Consider the following 18193-nt stretch of genomic DNA (forward strand, 5'->3'; position numbering starts at 1 on the left):
AAGTATAATATTAATATAATTTTTATACACCAATAATAAAAGGTGAGGTAATAAGGCATTACAGAGTGTGGTTTGGATTTCTATATTAGTTACAAACTAATAAATAAAAGAACATGTCAAATGCATTTGGATGTTCTAATTTAAAATCAAATATTAGCCTTTATCAAGTATACCGTGTTAAACTACATTTATTCTAATGAAATTTAGACTGAAAGAAAAAGGACAGTACAGCATACTTCACCAAAACTCAAGAAATTCATCTAACTTGTGCTCAATGAATATCTGACCTTTTCTCCCAAAAATTTCTGAAATACCTGTGCAATTTCTTCTGTTTTCCTTAGCTTTTCTTCCCAGGTGACCGTTAATTCTTTTATTAGCTTTTCAGATTCTTCCAGTTTTTCCTTCAGTTCTGGTGCCTTCATGGCCTAAAAGACAGGGATTAGCAAATCCTTAAGGTACAGTTCACACTGCAACAATTGCTTAAAAAAGGGAAACTGAACATAGCCAACAGAACATCAAATGCTGTAGGATAGGTTTCAACTATTTTCCTGTGTATTTTCTGGCAGAAGATGAAGAAACAGGTCATTTGCAAAGGAAAAGGACAGCATAATAGAATGGTTCCCTTCTGACCCAACCTAGGCAGGGACACCTCTCATTAGACCAGGTAGCTCAAAGCCCCATCCAACACAGCCATGAAAGCCTCCAGGAAGGGAGCATCCACAGCCTCCCTAGGCAACCTGTTCCAGTGTCTCACTACCCTCACAGAAAAGAATTTATTCCTAATATCTAGTCTTAACATGCCCTTCTTCCAGTTTAAAACCATTTTCCCTCACCATCACTACATGTCCTTATAAGAAGATACCTCCCTAGCTTTCTAATAGGCCCCCTTCAGTTACTGGAAGGCCATTATAAGGTCCCCCTGGAGCCTTTTCTTCTTCAAGGTGCAGAGTCCTAGGGAGGTGCTCCAGCCATCTGACCATCTTCATGACCCTCCTCTGGACCCACTCCAACAGCTCAGTGCCCTTCCTGTGATGGGTCCCAAGAACTGGATGCAGTACTCCAGGTGAGGCCTCACCAGCACAGAGTAGAAGAGCAGAATCACCTCCTTCAGCCTGCTGGTCACACGTCTCTTGATGCAACCCAGGATACTGTTGGCCCTCTAGGCTGCAAGTGCACATTGCTGGCTCAAGTTCAGTCCTTCATCAGATGATACTCTCAAATCTTTCTCTTTAAGGAATCACCCCATAACATGTCCAGATTTGAAATAACTGAAGATCTACATAGCACTTCATAATGGAACCAATGGAACTACACAGACCAACAGAATCTGCAGGGCTGGCCATTCAAGCTTCACTGTCCATATAAAAATGCCAGAGTATTTTATATCTCTTAAGTCTGAGTTGTCTGAAGTTCAATTCCAATGCCTTCCTTCCAATAATAGTTTTAAATACAAATTCCTCTTGATATTTAGCTTTCCATTCTACCTTGTTTTTGTAAGCGTTCCTAGAGTTTCATTTAAGCATTTAAGAATGACACCATTGATTACCTCTGAAGGAAGGCATGCACTGAAGCTAACACAGGCTTCTCATTTCACAATAGGAAAGAAAAGCAAGGGGCTGAATATGTTCCACTCCAAATAAGAGCTCAACATGCTTGCCTATAACTTCATGTGATTGTTTTCAATAGAAAGTTGAATAAAAAGTTTAAAAAATTAGTAAAACTCCAAGCAACTTCCTACTTTCCTACTTGCCAACAAAACTGAGAACAGACTAGAAGAATATTTTATTATTTAAAACATGGAATTACAATACATTTTTATACAGAAAAAAAAGTGAATGGTTCCTTTTTCCATAAGGCGAATTTCCTCATTTGATCCTGAAAGAATCTGCTTATGTATGAAACGTGACTTCTTACATGAATGTAAAGTTTAAACACTAGTCAAATTTACCCTAAGACATACTCCTGGTATTCTTTTTCCCTTACAGCTATTACACGTTGCCAGAAAATATTAGAAATGTTTTCCTATACTGCGATGTCCCATTTCCTCAGATATCACCAAAACTACTTCTACCCCGATAATTTACACTCTGATTAGAAACGTATGTCTAGTATATGCAGCAATCACATAGCAATAACTCTTCGGTCAATAGAACACTGCTGGTTTTGGTTTTGCATCTTGACTCTTAAGAGACTCTTAAAAGACTCTTGATAAATTTTCATGAATGTCAATGAGAGAAATGTCCCACATATTTTGTTGTCCAGTACCAGATTTACATCTTCTCATTTTTCTATTTGGCATAACAAAAATACGTAGTCCACCAATTTAAAAACATCTGCTAGCAGGTATACACAATTAATTTCTGCTGTAGCTCTTATCTGTGCTGCTTCATTTACTATGTGACATGAAGTTCTTCAAGAAGAACCGTCTATTCTGACAGATCCTCACCCATACAATGTTGTCCTCATTTAAAGTTTCTTTTTAGTAACAAACTTTTTGGATCTACTTCAGGAAACAAGGTTAATTTAATTAAAAAAAAAGAAGAAAGAAAAAAAAAAAAAGAAAGGAAAAAAAAAAAGAAAAAAAAAAAAAAAAAAAGAAGCGTAAGACCCTTCTCATTTTGTAGGACTTCAATATAAACCCAATCTTCCAGCTCATTCAACATTTGTTCAGGTTACTCTATTTATGTTGCATAATGAATAATGTTACCTCAGCCTGTGAGAGCTGTTCTTTCAGTTTTTCAACTTCTTCACGTAATTCTCTGATGACCCTAGCATTTGGATCTTCGTTCACCACAGCATGATTAACTATCCTTTTGGCTCGGTCTGCGTATCTTAAAGTAGATAGCGTTTCTTCATAATTGTCTGCTGCTGGACTAATTGTGGCTATCATGGCAGTTTGGCTGTTTCCTCCCAGATTGTCCTGTAGAGTACAGACACAGAAGTTCGAGGATTAAAAGCTGTTCTGAGATTGTACTGTGTCTTTACAAAGATACTTAGAATACAAATCTCACTATTCAGATACTGATTTACATTTTGGATGTAAAATAACCAATATGATCCATAAATATTCCCAAGCACCTCCATCAGCTTTAATCCCAATGTAATTGAAAATATGCCAAGTAGGACTTTACATACAATCAACACAGTAAATGCTTATCTTAATATACTACTTGGAATAGCTTGTAGCAATGACCTCCTTTACTCACTTTTTAAACAACAACAACAAAAGATTACAATCTCTTAAGTACACAGAGTTATGCTACAACCTATTAATCTAACAGAACATGTTGAACAAAAAATATTAATTACCTTGAGAAGCCAAGTGAGCACAGAGTCTCTGTAAGGCACAAACTTATTCTTCCCTTTCCCTGCTGCTTGATCAGCAAGTGATGATATAACCAACCCAAGCGTTGAAAGAGATCTATAAAGGCAAAAGCACAAAACAGCTTTGAACACATACTTCAAAAGCGTACTTAATAAAACAGAGAGAATGGTTTTATTTGTGCTGTGTGTTTATATATGAGACCGATACTCCTTGACAAAGGAGCAGACTTACAATTGAGGTGGTACCTCACTAGGATCATTTATGGGGAAGAACAGACCAATCTCCCAATTATAAAAATGCTGCATGAATATAAACATGAGAACAGAAAAATTCACCAAATTGCTCGGTACACAAACATGTCCCATTACTCTAGAAAACTGAAGAAACTAAGAGCTTGTTCATTTTGGTACATGTACCACTTCTAACAACAAATGTTTAACCATTAGTAAAGTTTGCAAAGCATCTATGCATTTTATATTCCAATTCTTATACAATGTGTAAATATTAAATGTCACTGGGGCAAGTATGTTTAAGATAGTTAAGATTAAGATAATAAGCCGGTTCAGGAGCCTGAGAGCACTGAACAGATGCCTAAAGGGTAGTAAAAATAGTGAACGCTGGAGCTTAAGAGCATACTGGTCCATCATACATGCAAAGAGCATCTGGATAATTGAGTGTAACGACCAAGGAAATTTGTAGCCCTGTAATTAGATAGTTAAATAAAACTTTGATTGTATCATTCCACTCCATTCTTTTGAGTTTCTTCAAACTACTAGTGCTATCTTAATTGGCTGACAGTGTCTTCAAAGTATTTGTAACAGGGTCTTAATGCTGTTTGAAAGTGCCGGTGGTTCTGAATTAATTCATTTAGTCAACAACAAAAATACTGCTGAATATTTCAAGGAAGATATGTGAGGTTAAGGTGACACGACCTGATACAAAACTCACACAAGATGTGCATAACACCAGGAAACAAAGTGGCATGAAGATAGTATAGACCTGAATGCAAAACTAAAATGAAAAGAACCTTAAGGAGGCACCTGTATTTGTCTAGAGGATAACTTTCCAACCCATGCCTGAAAAATTAACAGCAAAAAGTAGTTAATTTCAGTGTGTTGGGTTTTTTTACCCCTAAACAAAAGCCTTACAACTCCTCAAAGCCTGTGGGAGGAGGATGGGGGAGGGAGAATTGGTTCTTGTCTCCAATTTTTCATCTGCACAGATTGCGAGGACAGAATGCTAAACATGCGAGAACAAACAGTAGGAGGCTACATGCCGCTCCGTAGCAATCTCCTACAGCATAAGTCAAAAAGCACCAGCAGCACACTCCCAATGGAGTCCACCTTCAAGGATTATAAAGTTAAAAGACAAAACAACAAAACCCACACACTTGGATTTATGTTCCTCCAATTCCTCTTACTGATTTTAAATGAGAAAAAATGTGAAAAATCAAAGCCAAAAACTGAAGGAGGTGGAAGAAAACGTTTTGTTGTTGTTGTTGTTTTTTGGTGGTTTTTTTTGCCCTTAAGAAATTGAGGTGGGGATAGGAGAGAAACAGGGATTCAGAAAGGTCCACCACTGATAATTATATCACAACAGGGCTGCAACTCTAAGTCTTAGTTATAGGCACTGTATTGTAGTATACAGCAAGTTATAAGCTAGTTTATTAACACAGGATTAAAGGAAGTAATAATTTTTCTGCTCCAGAAATATCATAAAATACTGTTTTTGTATTAAGGCTATTAACATCTGCATTAACAACCAAACTGGTGTTCTTTAAGTATTCTACTTAAGGTTTCATAATACAAAGTTGTTAAAAGATTCTAAGGAAAGTACTAAAAGAAATGGCAGCGCAATATAATTATGGGACTCAGCTTTGCTTTATGCTGGATGATGCATCAGAGATCTGTCATTACTTTGATCCTATCTCAAACCACCCACAGAATGAATCAACCAAAAGGCCTGAGCCAATAGTGCTCAACAGACTGAGGCAGTTCAGAAGAAACAGAGCAAGCTTATATGGTGCAAGACCATGGGAAAGTGCTGTTTCTGCATGCTTTCTGTTCTCCTTGACCCTTGTCATCAAGCATGAACAGGCTGCCTTTGCTACTGTGCATCTGGAAGCTTGCACATTCCCAGCAAGGGCCTGAGTCAGCAGCATCCAAGGGCAGGTGGTGCTTCTTTACTGCAGGGAAGAACTCTGTCCCTAAATGACATCCATTTAAGCTACTTCTGTACACTTTTCTTCCAAATTTTTTAGCAGACCAAGTCCTTCTTTCTAATAATAAATCCTGTGAATATGAAAACCCTTCTCTTAAAAGAGCTTAGAGTCATATCCCAAAACATTCCCTCCCACCCCATCTCTACCCTTTGAAGAACTTATTTTTGCATTCTCAAGTTAAAATGACAATAGTGATAAATTTTCTAATCACAGTTAAAATTACAGGCTGTTCACAGAACATATTCTTCTTAGCCACTGACAGCCTCCTTACTCCATTTCCTCCTGCTGTTGTACTCTAGAAGTTCTTCAACTACACCACAGATTATTAAGCATCTGCATTTCTACACTGGGTATAGGAACTAGAGCATCCTAGGCATGAACAAGCGCACATGGCTTTCTTATGAGCTTGGAAAATCCCATAAGAACCAGGAAAATAAAGACAGCAGGCGCCCAGAAACACCCTCATGACCCAAGATAACTTCACATCAGTGCCAAGAAAAAACAAGTTCCTTATTACAACTTTACAAAACCAATAACAATATCACACAACTCTCAGCTGTTTCAGTAAGCAACAGAGCAATTCAGCACATTCACTCTGTAAGACGCTGACCCAGTATATGAAAGAGTTTACAGTACAGGAAGCTGTGAGACTGAGGCAGCAGTGACCATCGTCCTACACTGGTTTCATGCACAAACAGCAGAGAAATCTGCAGGGACTAACAAACCATGGAGTTTTGAAAGCACAGCAAGAGTACGTTCTTCTTGTCTTATAAGTACAGAAACAGTTATGTTATTCACCTGTTCTTCAAGGCATCAAAACACTGAACAAGCAAGAAATTTAACTGATAGTTCGGTAGGTCTATTTTTATCTGAATAAACATAGCTAAGAATGCAAAATTACTGCTATTTTATGAAAGAATAATAAATAAATAAATAAATAAATAAATAAAAACAGGAGATGACATAGCAAGGTTCAACGTTTAAGTAGTCTATATTATGACAGAAAGATTACTGCCTTTTCCTAATAAGCATGGTACGTTGTACGTGTTATTGAAAAGAAGACTGTGTACAATGTTCTGTAATTAACTACTCTGATAAAAACGTGCGTACCAATTTTGAAGCTTCCAGTGAAGATAGACTTCATTAAGTAACAGCAAAAGTCCAATAATAGACACTAAAGCACAACGCTAAGAATTTTTGTTTGCCTACCAGTTCCAATGAGATTTCACACAGAGAATGCTTAAAAAATGGTCTGAATTAACTGAGGTTTATACTATTTAAGAACTGATGTGAAAAGATAGAGCTGTCGACTTTTCTTTTTGAAATATCTTTCACAGAGGGATCTGGTGCCTGTATCTGAAGTCCCGTATCATTAAAAAGAAATGGCAAAAACAACCTTCCCTGCTTACACTGAGCAAACATTTCACTAGAAAAGAAAATGAAATCTTTCTGGATTTCCAGCAACACTTTAAACTTCTTCTGTTGGGAGAGCTGGCATTTGAATTTTCCCCCAAGAATAAAAAAGTAACATTTAATTTCTTCCTCATTTATGCACGAGGTAAATACAGTTTCTAGCAAAATCAAACCAAATTTAACTAGTAACCTGCAGGGTAAAGGTTCGGTACTTGCCATTAGAGAAACAGAGTCATATAATTTTGTTTTATGATGATTATGTCAGCGTGGCTACCAATCTGATGCATTAAATGCATAATAAAGTAGAGTTTACGCTGCGAACAACAAGCATATTCACACTATTAAAGCAGTTAACTTAAAATCATTTTAAGCATGAATGCCGTTCAAACACGTTTTGTGCTCTCACTGTTAACTTCAGAATAACATCACCTTTTGCAACATTTTAAAATTAAGCATAGAATTTGTAGCTTTTAATATTAAGAGTCTCATTTATTTTTTTCCCAGGAAAATTAGTGTGTGTAAGACAATGGCAATATTGTGCTAAATTCTTGCTTTTGGGCAACAACACAGTAATTACAGCTAAAAAAAAAGTGCCTGGAAACTTGTCATTGCTTGAGTACAATGCCCAAGGCAATGTTAAACTTACACAGTTTCATTCTGATCTGGCTTTCTTAAACTGTGAATTATACTCTTACATAGTTTAATACCTGTTGGAACAAACATTCCATTCAACTCTGCAACTTTGCATTCCTTGAGCATATGATGAGACAAACACATGAGCCTGGGGACAGGGTGGATAAATGAATCACAAAAGGTATATCCATAATTAAAGTGTGCTACCGTCACTTTTTCCAGATAATATTCATACAGCTATCATCTGAGTCAAGTATGAATCAAAGACTCTATACTAATGTAAAAAAAAAACAACAAACAGAGGGTATTCAGTACAGAGCAACTGCTTATGACTAGGTACATCGTTTGAACCAACTTGTAACAAGCACACCAAGACAGGAGACTGAGGAAGCAATGGTTGTTCTTAAAATATTATGCTTTACAACCTATGTCAGTGTCTTACTTGTTTATGTTGCTGCCTTCCTTCAGACGTTCTCCTGCAGCTCCTGTTTTGGACACTCTCTCACTACCAGCCAAATCCACCAGGCTGACCTTGCTAACCTTCTCACCAGAATTCTGTGCAGATCAAATATGGGAGGAAAAACAAGATTTATGAGCATAAAATGCTAACATGTCTTATATTAGCACCATTAAAACTATTTTCTATAATAATAATGCGAACTGAAGTATAAAATTCAAGATAAGAGAGAACAAATTCTCACAGTCTTTACAGTCTGTTAAGAGTTAGTCATACACTTTATACTAAAGGGCTGAACCACTAATGAAGGCAAAGCAGCCATGTGTTAACATCAAAAACTTCCCTGCCACTGCAGGCCATTAAAATATATTAATGTCAGCAACTGTTAACACCTAAGACAGATTTAACAGAGGCAACATAATTCTAAAGTCATCTAATTTTTTGTTTCCTCTGGCATGCTTCCTCTCTCTTCCGGTGTTCTCTCAAAGTTATGTTCTTGCCAATATTACTTTGATCACCCCAGAGCATTAAAAGTAGCAGCATAGCTAAGAAAATCATGTATGTGTACCAAACAAAAAAATACGCTGAATCATGCTAAAGTCTTAACTGAAAAGATGGAACAAATCAATGAAGAGATAGTATAGTATCACTTAGCATTGCAACTCTGAAATACTAGAGTACTTCAGCAAGTTTAAATAGTCTTGAGAGCTGAGGCAGCTTCAGTTTTAAAATGTTAAGCCATTTGTCTCTCCAGAGTTTTAGGTCATGTTAAGTGATAATACTGATGCACCTACAAACGTATGCAAAAAGCACAAGTTGCTTGTTTTAACTGATCATTATTCAAAACAAACAGATTATTCAGCGGTTGAACAGAATAAAGAAGAATTTACCACAACTTCATAAATTAAACCAACAGAAACACGTACACCAGACTGTAGGTCATAAAGTGTCTGAGTCACTATAATGTTGAATACAGCATGAGAGCGGCTGCTTTCTTCATTCATGTTGGTTGCAGCAACTGTTCGTGATTTGTTTCCCTCCGACATCAATGACTCAATATCCTAGAGCATAAAGAATAAAAAGAGATGTCAGGATGAAAGCAAGGTTTGTGCTTGCTGAACAAAATTCCTGACTAAATGGAAGAGCGGGTATTTCTGGAGAGAGAGAAAAGAAGAGAATGTAGAACTAAAGAGAAAATGGTTTTTATGTCTTGATACAGAATGGTTTGGGTTGGAAAAGATCTTAAAGACCATCCAATTTCAACCCACTGGCTGCAGCTGGGTTGCCACCCACTTGGTCAGGCTGCTCAGAGTCCTGAACAATCTCCCCTTGAGGGCCTCCAAGAATGTATTGGTAGAAAGGAGATCTAGTTTTGCAGATTAATATTAAATCATAACTTTGCTTTAAGAAGTGCACTAGAAGCCCAGCAACAATATTCAGTGCATGTTCTCCTTATCTGTTGCTGAAATACATTGTCAACATCCACAGTAATAAATCATATTGTGCAATGGCAGTAATCAGGCAAACTACAGATCTACTTATAGTAATAAACAATGCTTTTTTATTATTATTTTTTAAATTTTATTTTATTTTATTTATTTATTTCCTGAACTGCATTAATACCATCCTCTTTGAATTGGCTCAAAGGGTTGCACCACGTGGAGCCTGTACCCTTCTACTCAGGTAGAAATAAAGGTGATTCTTACATATGTGCTTGCTGAGCATCCAAGACAGTTTCACAAGTAATCATCCAAAAACTAGGTATGAACAAAATTTTCTATAATTCAAGCAAATAAGACGTGCTGTCAAAGTACCATAAAAGCTGCAATATCAGTTTTTATACTAGATAATATGACCGGTGCTTCAGAGAAACAAACATTCCCATTAAATGAGAAATGTTTTTCACACAACACTACAAAGAATGATTTTTTAATAAAACAACCCAAAACAAAGCAAAAAAGCAAAAAGAAACAAAACCCAAATAGATTTTCTAAAGCAGCTTCCTTGTAAAAAAGGGCCAAGCAATTCGTAGAGCTGCATCACTGCAATTTCACTGTAACTACAGAAGTTCACTGGATTCTACAATACTGATATATTTGAATGTATTTTAGTAACTCAAGCGGGCTCAGATGCTGTCATTATTTTAAATTATCAGCTTTATAAACCATGTTGTGCATTCTCATGCAATATACTTCTATGAAGTAACAGAGTGTATTCAACAAGAACAAAGGCAAAAGAATGCATTCTGAAAGACCTAATTTTCTTAGTGTGGAAGCCTCAGATTGCAAGAAAACATGTCAAGAAAATGTGATGTGCTTGGTATCTATTGCATAAATGGGAACCTGCAAAATAAAGTGATATTACTGCTATACTTTTAACCAGCATAAAATTGAAATAAAAGCTTTTACATGAAATAAATATTCCTGGAAGCACTAGAGGAGATACCTGTGATTGTCAGAGGCTGCAAACACCTAGGAAACAAAATTTCTGGGTGGTTGCTAGTTTATCTCCAATATGTGTACCTATTGCTTAGGTACACAGGTGTTATTTACAAATCTTTCATAGGTTTAGATTTACCTCAAAGTTCGTAACAGCCAGCTGAGACAAGCCATCTACATATGGTCCCAACACTTTGTGCTCTCGAACCTTAAGAGACTGCCGACTCCTGTGGAATAAATAGCCTTTATGCACAAACCACTGCTGTGAACTTCATTCCGATTGAAAGACATACATTAAAATCTACTATACACAAGATTTTTATCATTTCATACTGTGTAGGCTTTTTTGTTTGTTTGTTTTTCAAGTAACAATGGGAATAAAATCTTCCAGAAAAGAATTCAATTAATAATAGACTCAATCTAACAGTTTTCAATCAGAACACATGAATTACTTTCAGAGCATCATTCTACCACAGTATCTGTGGCTGTAGCAAAACCTGAAATGCTTCATTTGGAAGAAAGAATACTGACAGAGAAGGAAACAAAAAAATGTCTCCCAGCAATTTGCTAAAGATTCATTTCTCCATGCATTTTCCAAGTTTCACTGAAATATGTCAATGAAGCCTAAAATATACCTTCTAATTAATTTGCATGCTTCTTCATATAGTACAATTATGCTCAAGAATAAAAAAGATGCACAAATCAGACTAAAAAAATATAACCAAGATCTCTAGTCTAGACATGTTCATGCTAGAGAACTTAACCAGTATTTTTGAGTCAACAAAACAGAAGGAATAAGAGTGCCAAGAGTATATTTGAAAGTGTTATTCCTTCCCATTCAAGATGTCCAAGATCTAAACCAGAGAAATCAAACTGTAAATAAACTTCACTCTCTTCGCAACTGATGAAACTTTATACTTGAGCAAAGTCTGGGTCATATGGCAAATATACCCCAGCATTTTATCCTACATAGCCTTGATTTATGGTGTACTTCAATTAGTATTTGTTTGCAACACTGTACTATTATACTGTATATTTAAATTGATCCACACCAAGTACTATTTCATACACAAGCTTTACACTGATATTCCTTCTGATGTTTGGTACCTGATCCTTTCTAAAATAGACATATAAACACACATTATAAAAAACCTCAGGGACTTCCAGAATTGATTTCTACTTAATAGTTTCAAACAAAAACAACTGAGGTGGAGAGGAAGGGCAAAGCTACTCACCCTTTCGGGTCAAGCAGATCTCTGACTTTCTCATTGTAGATTTCCATATAGGACACTTCAACTTTAAAAGTATGAGATTCATTTTCTTCCACAGAGATTCTCTGAAATAAAGCACAACAGAGCCGTGGGATCAGACCCAGCTGCTCTGCATTACCCATCATTGAAAAGGATTTTCCTGAACCTATGGGAAGAAAGAAGAAGAAAATGCTTTAGAATGTGGTTTCCGAGGTACTTGTTTGTTCATGAAACATGTTTTAATTTCTCCAGATGCATGTATCAGAGCAACGGACATGTTATTCTAGACAGAACGCTTGCTCTTTGCATTACAACAAACAGGGAAACAAAAAGACAAATCTTAACAGTCTCTTTTAGTAGAGCCATTACTTGGCCTCCCTTTTAACACACACAGACACAAAAGACTGAATGAGCCTTGGTTACTAACCTCTCCTTTCACTCTTTCAAAGCAGCCTCAAGAGGTAGCAGTGAGGAGCATATTTACAGACCTATATTAAGAACTTTATACTACCGATGGCTGTGCTAAAGTTACTGTGTGTTTACAGGGGAAACCAACCTCCAAAGAAGTGAAGCAAATAAAAATCAGTATTTTACATTAAACATTATGATATTTATGATTTTAAATATTATCAAGCTTAACATTTATGTTGTGCTCTTCCTACTTCATACACAGGAAGCATTATATCCGTTCAGCACACACGACACTTACCAGTCTGTCCATAGGCAAAAATACAAGCATTATATCCCTGAAAGGCCTTCTCAAGAATTCCTTCTCCAAGGCACTTGAACACCACTTCCTGACCTACAAAATAATTATAAGTTTATTTAAGTGAAGTAACAGTGAACTTTAACAATAAATAATAATAATAATAATAATAATAATAATAATAATAATAATAATAATAATAAATTGGAGATTATTTTTACCAGTGCATGCACCAAGGAACAAATGATTTCATGTATAACTGAGCAAATGAAACAGTGCAACAGCTACCTCTGTGTTTAAACATAGTGCTCGTTTTCCTGTGAAAGAAGTGTGGATTCAAATGGATCACATAAATTGAATGCTTAGAGAATAATGAGGATAATCTAAATTCTGTATTACTTAACTGTAAACTTTGTAATCTGTATGCATTATTTAGTAATAAACTTTACCCAAGAGTTCTGCAAGAGAATTGCAATGTACACATTAGTGAACTAGAATATTAGGCATTTAACAAACATAATGGTATAAATAGCTCTTCTCTTGGGAACTAGCCTCAGATTTCAGTAAAACCCATTCTATTTACTCCATGCCAAGGCAATGCCGGAAGTAAGACAGAAGCATTCTGAAGATGCTGAAGCAGGAAATGTACATTATGAGAGACTTCAGCAGAACTGTCTGTGGATATGCACTGGCAAATCTATAGTTGAAACATCAGCTACAGCACTTCATAGTTTGTAAAATCATCTTTTATGCCAGGCAGATTTCAGATGTGCTTCAACCTTTTAGATGTAGGAGTTAAAAGAGGAAGAGCATTACTTTTGTTTGTGGTGGTACTGTATACGATTTTCTGTTTTGTTTTAAATAGTAACACTCAGAATTTGTACACTGCAAACAGGGTCAATGGGTAGGTTTTCTGCTGAGTTCTGACCTGAGAACGGAACTGCTTACATACACATCTAACAGAAGAGCTGAGATAAAGGCAGCATTTACATATCTTTTCGTGTTTGATTTTAAACTTATATACGCTGCCTGATGACATTCTGAACAGTGGCGAAGTCACTTATCTCAGTTCATTTACTTCTAGCAGTTGCCCTTTTTCCACTTGGAAGCAATTGTACAATGCATGCAATAGGACTTACTACTGCTTTCAAAGTAGAACATCAAAAAACATCTAGCTGCATATTTATATGTTGCCTGAGAATAAAAACTTTCTGTCATATTTGTATAAACAGTAGACTGCTGAACACACGTAGTACAACCCATGGAATGCCCGTTTGTAGAATGGTTCTCAGGTAATCATGTAAGAATAAAAACATCTATTGCTTCTAAGTAACTTTAGCCTAATTCCTCTTTTGCTATTAAGGAAAAACTAAGACAGTAATGTCAGGTCCCTGTGTATATTTCCCAATGGTATTTCTAAGATCCCAGAAGATTATTGGTTCTTAATGAAAAGAACATAGAAAAGAACAGAAGAATTTACATTTCAATTACAGGTATTTCATTATTCTTCTAGTGTAGTGGTTGTGCTCCTGAGGGCAGGAGCATATCACCCATGAGATTATATGATCCAGGAGATAAATTCATCATGCAACTTCTATGATTCTATAATTCCCTCCTCCATGCATTTTATTAGTAGGTACTGCAAAGTGATTACAAAATTTATATTATACAGAATTATGTCTAAGTGCACCTAAAGTAATAAATAAATAAATAAAAATGCAGTTTTGTTGTCTACACTACACATTGCTGTTTTGCTAAACAATCTTACATGTTCTGCAATTAAGACTACTGCTTGTTTACAGGACTTGTCTTCCACAGCTGCCTATTGCTTAAAGAAGAGAGAAGGAACCTCTTTTCCTTCCACCACTATTTAGTTTCCAGAAAAATTTCCCTTAAACCTACTTGTCAAATCTTTTAGACAGGGCTGCCCAATCTTCCTGCTGGATAAGACCATACAGCCTCTTAAGGTGGCAACTGAGGCCTGACATTGAAACCCCTTGTTCCTTCTCCCACCTTCTGATCAAATAGCTGGTAAATAACAGATGTTTGACATACACATGCCATCAGGCAGGGGAAAGCACACCCAAGGCTTTCTGTGAGCCTGGGGGTCAGTACTTCACAAGGCAGATTCTCCTTGTCTCATCCTCCCACAGGAGGAAGGAGAGCACAGTTTGGTGAGCTCTGCATGCATACCATCATCTAAATCGTTTCAAGACCAAATGCTTCCTCTATTTTAAGGGGCAAGACAGTTCAGGTGGAAGCACACCACAAGAAAAAGTTTTAGACAACATTGCAGTATGCTCTGTAAGCAGTCACAGCACGTTTGGCAGAAATCCTATCAACATCCTTCTAGGGATGCATTGCTAATCAAAACCTGATAAACACTGGTGGATGCCAACTCTGTCCTGAAGATGTATCAGAAAACAACATCAAGACAATATGGAAACCTTCCCTTTCGCCAGACAGCTCTAACTGCCTTCACAGCTCCAAGATATTATCTGTACATTTTGACAAGTGCAACTAACAAGCCTGATGCCAAAGTAGAAAAGCAACCCAGAAAAATCAAAGGAGAAAGTCTCTAGAGTGCCACTCCCATCCAGAGACCAACTCAAGAACCTTTTCATCGGGCACTCAGTGCTGCCACCCACTGCCAGGTTCCTACAGACATACAAAGGGAGATTACTGACATCCCTTCCTTAGTATTAGCCATACTAAAGCCTGGGAAGATTTCAGCAGTCTAGATAGTATCTGAGACTTATCTGAAAGCTACAGGAAACTCATCTTCTTAGAACTATATTTTAATATACTCAATTCTTGGAACTTTCCAGTGCTGGCTGTGTGCTATTATCACACACCATAGGCATTTAAGGATGTACCACTGAAGCTAAGAAATTTTTTCAAGTATTCTTTACCTACTGAAACGACTGGGGATTTCAGAGGCAAAATTATAAAACAAAGCAGAAACAGCAAAGTATGTCAGTGCACATGTTAATAATGGCTACTAAATTACTAATAATTTTAAAAGAAAACCTTGACATTATCAGCATATGAAAATCTCTTAGCTAGAATCTTGGACCAAACCCAAACTATTAGAAAAATTAAATTAGAAAAATATATATGATAAAAAGATACTGAAAACAATAAGACAAATCAACACTCTGAAATGCAAGAATACTACAACAGTACATCGTATTCAGAGTGAGATAACTACATACTTTCTCTCTTGTCTCTCTGTTTTGCTCCTTGTTCCTTCAAATCAAACCCATTCAGTTCTCTGAAGCCCCGACTGGAAGATTTAACTTGACAGCTTTCCTAAGGAAAACTACACGTTGCTGAAGAACCCTAGGGCATGTTTGTGCAATCTGCAGAATGAAGCCAATGACTTTTACAAATTAAGTTTGTATATTCCCAGATCACTAGACTGGTGACTGGTAACCAGATATGAAAACAGGAAAGGAATGATAAGGGAGGGTGAGTAACAGAGAGACTACTCTTTCCAACTACCTTTAAAGAAAAAGCCATTAATATTTATAGCCTTTCACAAGGTCTTCTCTTTTACTGATAAACTTACAGTCAAGAGGTACTGAAACAATTTTAGTGCTTGGTTTTTAGATATCCAGTATTTCCAGTAATCAGCAACTTGTCAATATGAAATACAGATAACAGTTCTGAGTCTCTCCACACATCAGCATGAATTTGCTCAGCGAGGTTCTGATGGCAGTGTTGGGATGCCTCACTACTGTTCTCTTATACGAAGAAAATAACTGAAACCAAACAATTTCTAATGAACAATGCTGAAAATTCAAGCTGGTCATGTCTTTCTATGGCTTAACCTCTGAACATTTTAATATATAATTGCATTTAGTGCAAAGATCTAGCAGTTAAAATAAAACTTGATCTCAGCTATTAGAATTATTAAAAGCTGTGCTGGATAACAGTTTTAGAAGAAATTCTTTAAAACTCGGGGGAAAAGAAGTCTATGGTATAGACTTCTAAAAACCTAAAGGCGGTACAGCTGGTGTAGTCAAATTTCTATAGCTCAACATGACATTACTGACAAAGCCCTGAAGTCTTTGTGTTCAAAAGATCTGGAGTGTTTACAATTAAGCATCACAATGCCTATACTTTGCCTAATTTAAACACTCCTAAAGCCATATTGAGAAACTAAGCTTTCCAAAAATGTACTGCACAGACATCAACTGCACCACCAGAAATCAAGTCCTACATGCTAAGTAGACTCCTTAGAAAAAAAAAGAATTCAAAAGAACAGTAGGAAAGGGATGGGTTTCAAATATATTTTCACACTGGGTAAGCCAGAAGTACAAAGAGAGAGACACTTTTGTCTGCTCCAAATCCACAACATAAAACCCACTCATGAGGGTAGGGGACTATAATTGCTGAAGGCAATTGGGTGGTTTGTTTTCTTTTAAAACTGCTGGAAGAGGAGTAATCTGCCTATCTACTTCACACAAAATTAAAGCTTAGCCTAAAGTCAGGTGTTTAGCTTCTCAGGATAACGCAGCAGAAACAGATCTGAGATCTCAGGTCAAATGTGATGCAGCTTAGGAGTTTAAGGAATGTGCACAGACAAGAAGATGGGAAGTGGGGTTCTTAGAACAGACCTGCCTAAGTGCTACTGAAGTTATTTACACCATGTCTTGAATCTTTCCCAAGGTGGAGGGTTTCTTTCCTTCCTTTCAAATATCTACTTTTTTGCTGACTTCAATAGACTCTTACTGTTGTCCAGGCTTGAAAAAATAATTCCTCCCCTTCACCAAAATGTCTTATTTGTCTCTATGAGCTTTTCTAGGCAAGTAGGTATGTTCATATCTATGAACTGACTCTTGACCATTCAAGTCAAGAAACAAAGAATAATAAGAAGCTACTACTGCTTATTCTCAAGATCTGTTCTATAAAGCCTGTCAGACAGAGTTCATCCCTTGTCCAGATCAAGTCAAACTCAGTCTGCTCTAAAGCCAAATCCTCTTCTTTCCTCTTAATCTACTTCAGTGACACATTTTTATTTTTTTCCTTTCAGGTAGGAGGTTCAGACACTTGAAAAGTTCCCAACTACGCCTTTATAATTAAATCAGCAATGTAAAGGGCCCAGTAGGTAGCCTGTGGTGGTCAGTGTAAACCTAGTTTTGTAATTAATCTTCACGTGGAATGATAGAACTATTGAATTGCTCTGAAACACACATTATCAGTAATAGGAGTAATACTCCCACTATGCTAATTGATTGAGTTAAAAAAACAACAACAACAAAAACCACAAAACCCAAACACGTTTCAATGTAGATTACACACAGTTTGGTTTCAGTCTGAAGGAAAAGTCTAAGGATAGCCATACAAGAATGTCACACAGAAGAGAAAGTTCCAGGCAAAGCTACAGCATCAGACAGGAAGAAGAAGCTTGAGTGAAAGGTGAACAAGGTTCTGCATCTCAGAATATCCAAGCTGGGATATCAAGTTGTTACAGAGCCTCTATCTCTTGCAGTATCTGAAACTGAAGTACCACCTTCACAAAGGTATGTCAAAGAGCTTACACCTCTTCACTGCTTCAGACACCTCACTGTCTTCATTAGAAATACAGTTCTTCAAGGATAGCTGCAAAGATGCCCTCTATAGATATCGACAGTGTTAAGTCTACCCAACCAACATTTTCCTCTTGCGCAAATAATATTACTAAGTAATACTGCAGATCAACCAGCAAAGTAAAAAAACAAAAACAAAAAGAAATTAAAACCAGC

General features: G+C 36.6%; 1 protein-coding gene across 4 annotated transcripts in view; it reads right to left on the reverse strand.

Moving 5' to 3' along the window:
• The window catches only part of KIF13A (kinesin family member 13A), a 108759-nt gene that overhangs the window by 39954 nt on the left and 50612 nt on the right, over positions 1-18193 (reverse strand). For 3 of the 4 annotated variants that reach the window (XM_072328737.1, XM_072328736.1, XM_072328740.1), the window contains exons 5-12: positions 12447-12539; positions 11723-11903; positions 10627-10714; positions 8976-9110; positions 8035-8147; positions 3310-3421; positions 2708-2920; positions 315-425 (exon numbers count right to left, since the gene is read on the reverse strand). In XM_072328737.1, coding sequence (XP_072184838.1) covers positions 315-425; positions 2708-2920; positions 3310-3421; positions 8035-8147; positions 8976-9110; positions 10627-10714; positions 11723-11903; positions 12447-12539 — 1046 coding nt within the window. The remainder of the gene's footprint in view (positions 1-314; positions 426-2707; positions 2921-3309; positions 3422-8034; positions 8148-8975; positions 9111-10626; positions 10715-11722; positions 11904-12446; positions 12540-18193) is intronic. The other variant, XM_072328739.1, reaches the window with a different exon arrangement.

Source organism: Excalfactoria chinensis, chromosome 2 (assembly GCF_039878825.1).
Source record: "Excalfactoria chinensis isolate bCotChi1 chromosome 2, bCotChi1.hap2, whole genome shotgun sequence".
NCBI lineage: Eukaryota > Metazoa > Chordata > Aves > Galliformes > Phasianidae > Excalfactoria > Excalfactoria chinensis.